Here is a 2,790-nt window from a genome sequence, read left to right as displayed (position 1 = left end):
TGTGTGTGTGTGTGTGTGTGTGTGTGTGTGTGTGTGTGTGTGTGTGTGTGTGTGTGTGTGTGTGTGTGTGGACTGTTTAAGTACATAAACAGGTGTATCTTTTTTTCTTACTTAGAAGTGTTCCTCCCTGCAGGCTGTAAATAAGCCTGCCAAATCCACCAGGAGACACACAGATATATCTGCCTTATTGTTTGCTGTCTGTCTGATTCTTTGTTCATGTACACCCGTATAGTTGTGCTGTACTACTGTGCTTACCCTTACCTTACACATACAATCACACATGCAATCTAGCCACTCTTGCTCAGACTTGTTGAAAGCACCCGAAGATAGTGTTGTGCTTAGGCAGTGATGCAGCCATTGTCCTAAATCACTCGTCACACACGAGTGATTTGGGAGGAAAAGAGGGATTTCAGAGGAAAGAGAAAGAAGACTGAGGAGGTGCTGTGCGATAATAAAATGTCAGGATTAATGTTAGGGTTCTGTGACCTGCTGATCTGATGTTTTTACACTGTGACCCCAACATCCTTGAAACAGTTAGTTGAGTCATTATGTATCCGAGTGGTTGGTAACACTTCTTCAAGCTCAGATTCTCTGCCTGAGGCCTGGAAGATTGAGGGTTCTGTGCAGGATCTCATGCCTCACCTACAACACACTGTGAAGATCCAGTACGTGTCACGTACAGGTTAAATAGCTAGTAGCTGCATTTCCATTGACCATGAAAATGCGCAAGTTAAAATTTCGAAAATAAATTTGCTTAATGGAAACATGACAATTTAGGGAAAAAAAACTTACGTTTTTCGACAAAATGTTTTTGCGCTAGGATAAGGTGGCTTTTCAGCCGAATCGAAATTGGTGTATTTTGCAAAACTGCAATGGAAACGCTTTTTTCACATCACGGGAGTCATGTGATCAACAACCGGATGTTTCTACTGGTGAAAAAGTCGACGAAGAAGAAGACAACAGGAAGTGGAAGTAGTAGTATAATCACAGAAGTAGTAAAAGAAAGTAGTAAAATCACAGACTACAATTTCCCAAAAATGCTGCATACGTAGCCACTCCAAGTGTAAGGGGCTTGTCGCTGGAAAGCCTGGATAAGACGCCGACATCGTCTCTGATGGCTGATGATGAGCAGTAGTGTCGTGGTAGCAATATGCATGTGTTAACATCTGTTGCCGCCATGTTTGTAATGACTTATCGCGAGAACAAACATATTCACTCATGATTTTAATAGCATTTTTTACTTAATGGAAACACCACAATTTCAAAACTATGTTTTTTTTGACATTAATAGAATATTGATAGAGTTTTGCGCACGTTTGCAATGGAAACACAGCTATTGATACTGGCCACCATGTTTGTAGAGCATGGCTTTCAGTTTGGATAAAATAAGTTCTCTGGATCTGTGTTTCTGATTATTCTGATATTTTATCACTTTTGTTTTTGTTTGGAAAAAAAAAAGCAATGTACTTAGTGCAGTCATCTCAGGACAGGTGACCAATTTCAAGGTTTTGGTGTGGAAAAAGCAACAGAGAACAYGAAATGAGAACAATCAAACTCCTGTTGAGGAATTAGCAGCCAAGAAAATATGCCAGATGACTGATTCAAGCAAAAATCTTCCTAATTACCTCAAAGTCAAATGACTGGATTTTTAGTGAGGGTTTGCTGTTTTATTTAATGTATCACCAAGAACTAATAAATGAAAAAGTTGGTGATAGAAAGCAAGGCACAAAAAATAAATGCTACTGTTGTGTCTTTCTAAACTTGATCGTTTTTTGCACCTTTGCTAAGACATGAACTGTATGTTGTTAGTGCTACATACTTGGTTAAAGGTCATTTGTATTTCTATAAGCATACTTAGCTTTATTCAAAACAAATAGTTTTTCGGTAATTATTGACCTGTATTAGCTCTGGAACAAAGATTTTAATATTGGCCCCATGTGTAACTGAGTTTGACAACCCTGGTTTAGAGCAACTACTTTTCCAGTGTGGATTATTCCATTTACAGATTGTGCTAGAAGGCACCATGAAGATTTCCTGTGTTCGTCTTTGAGCTAATGCAGCTAACACAGCTAACACAGCTAAAAGCTAACAGAGCTAATGCAGCTAACACAGCTAAAAGCGAACACAGCTAATGCAGCTAACACAGCTAAAAGTGAACACAGCTAATGCAGCTAACACAGCTAAAAGTGAACACAGCTAATGCAGCTAACACAGCTAAAAGTGAACACAGCTAATGCAGCTTAGTTCCTTTAAGCCAGAGTTGTTCATTCTTTCTGTGTCTGTGTGTAGAGTAACATCATCAGTGTGTCACTACAACATTGTGTTTGTTTACAGATTGCAGTGTGACTGTCAACATAACACTTGTGGTGTGTCCTGTGACCAGTGTTGTCCTGGATATCATCAGTTACCATGGAAACCTGCCACCACCTACAGTGCCAACGAATGTGAATGTGAGTGGAAAGCAGTACTTCACACCGACAAACATTCAAGTGGAGGCTTACACACACACACGTTGGTTTTTCTACCCTCACAGGGACTTTCCATTGACTTCATTCATTTTGTCTGACACTTTACCCTAAACCTAACCTCACAGGTACGCACCTGACCCTAAATCTGACCTAAAGTCATCTCATACTTTGGTCCTAAACTCAAAAATGGTATCCATACTCTTGGAGACCAGGCGTTGGGAGCATTGGGTCTGTTTTTTGAAAATGGTCCTTGTGGTGTAGCAAATCTGCACACACACACACACACACACACACACACACACACACACACACACACACACAC

At 40.1% G+C, this 2,790-nt stretch overlaps 1 protein-coding gene across 1 annotated transcript in view; it reads left to right on the top strand.

Annotated features, from left to right (window-relative positions):
* Positions 1 to 2,790, top strand: part of LOC106528741 (laminin subunit alpha-5) — a gene marked incomplete in the record, with an annotated part of 162,169 nt that overhangs the window by 85,540 nt on the left and 73,839 nt on the right. Inside the window, 1 exon segment of the mRNA XM_014023988.1 lies at positions 2,335 to 2,450. Within this exon segment, the coding sequence (XP_013879442.1) occupies positions 2,335 to 2,450 (116 nt within the window).

This window comes from Austrofundulus limnaeus, unplaced genomic scaffold (genome assembly GCF_001266775.1).
Source record: "Austrofundulus limnaeus strain Quisiro unplaced genomic scaffold, Austrofundulus_limnaeus-1.0 Scaffold401, whole genome shotgun sequence".
NCBI lineage: Eukaryota > Metazoa > Chordata > Actinopteri > Cyprinodontiformes > Rivulidae > Austrofundulus > Austrofundulus limnaeus.
Note: the sequence above shows the minus strand (reverse complement) of the source record. Positions and strands in the feature narration are given on the sequence as shown.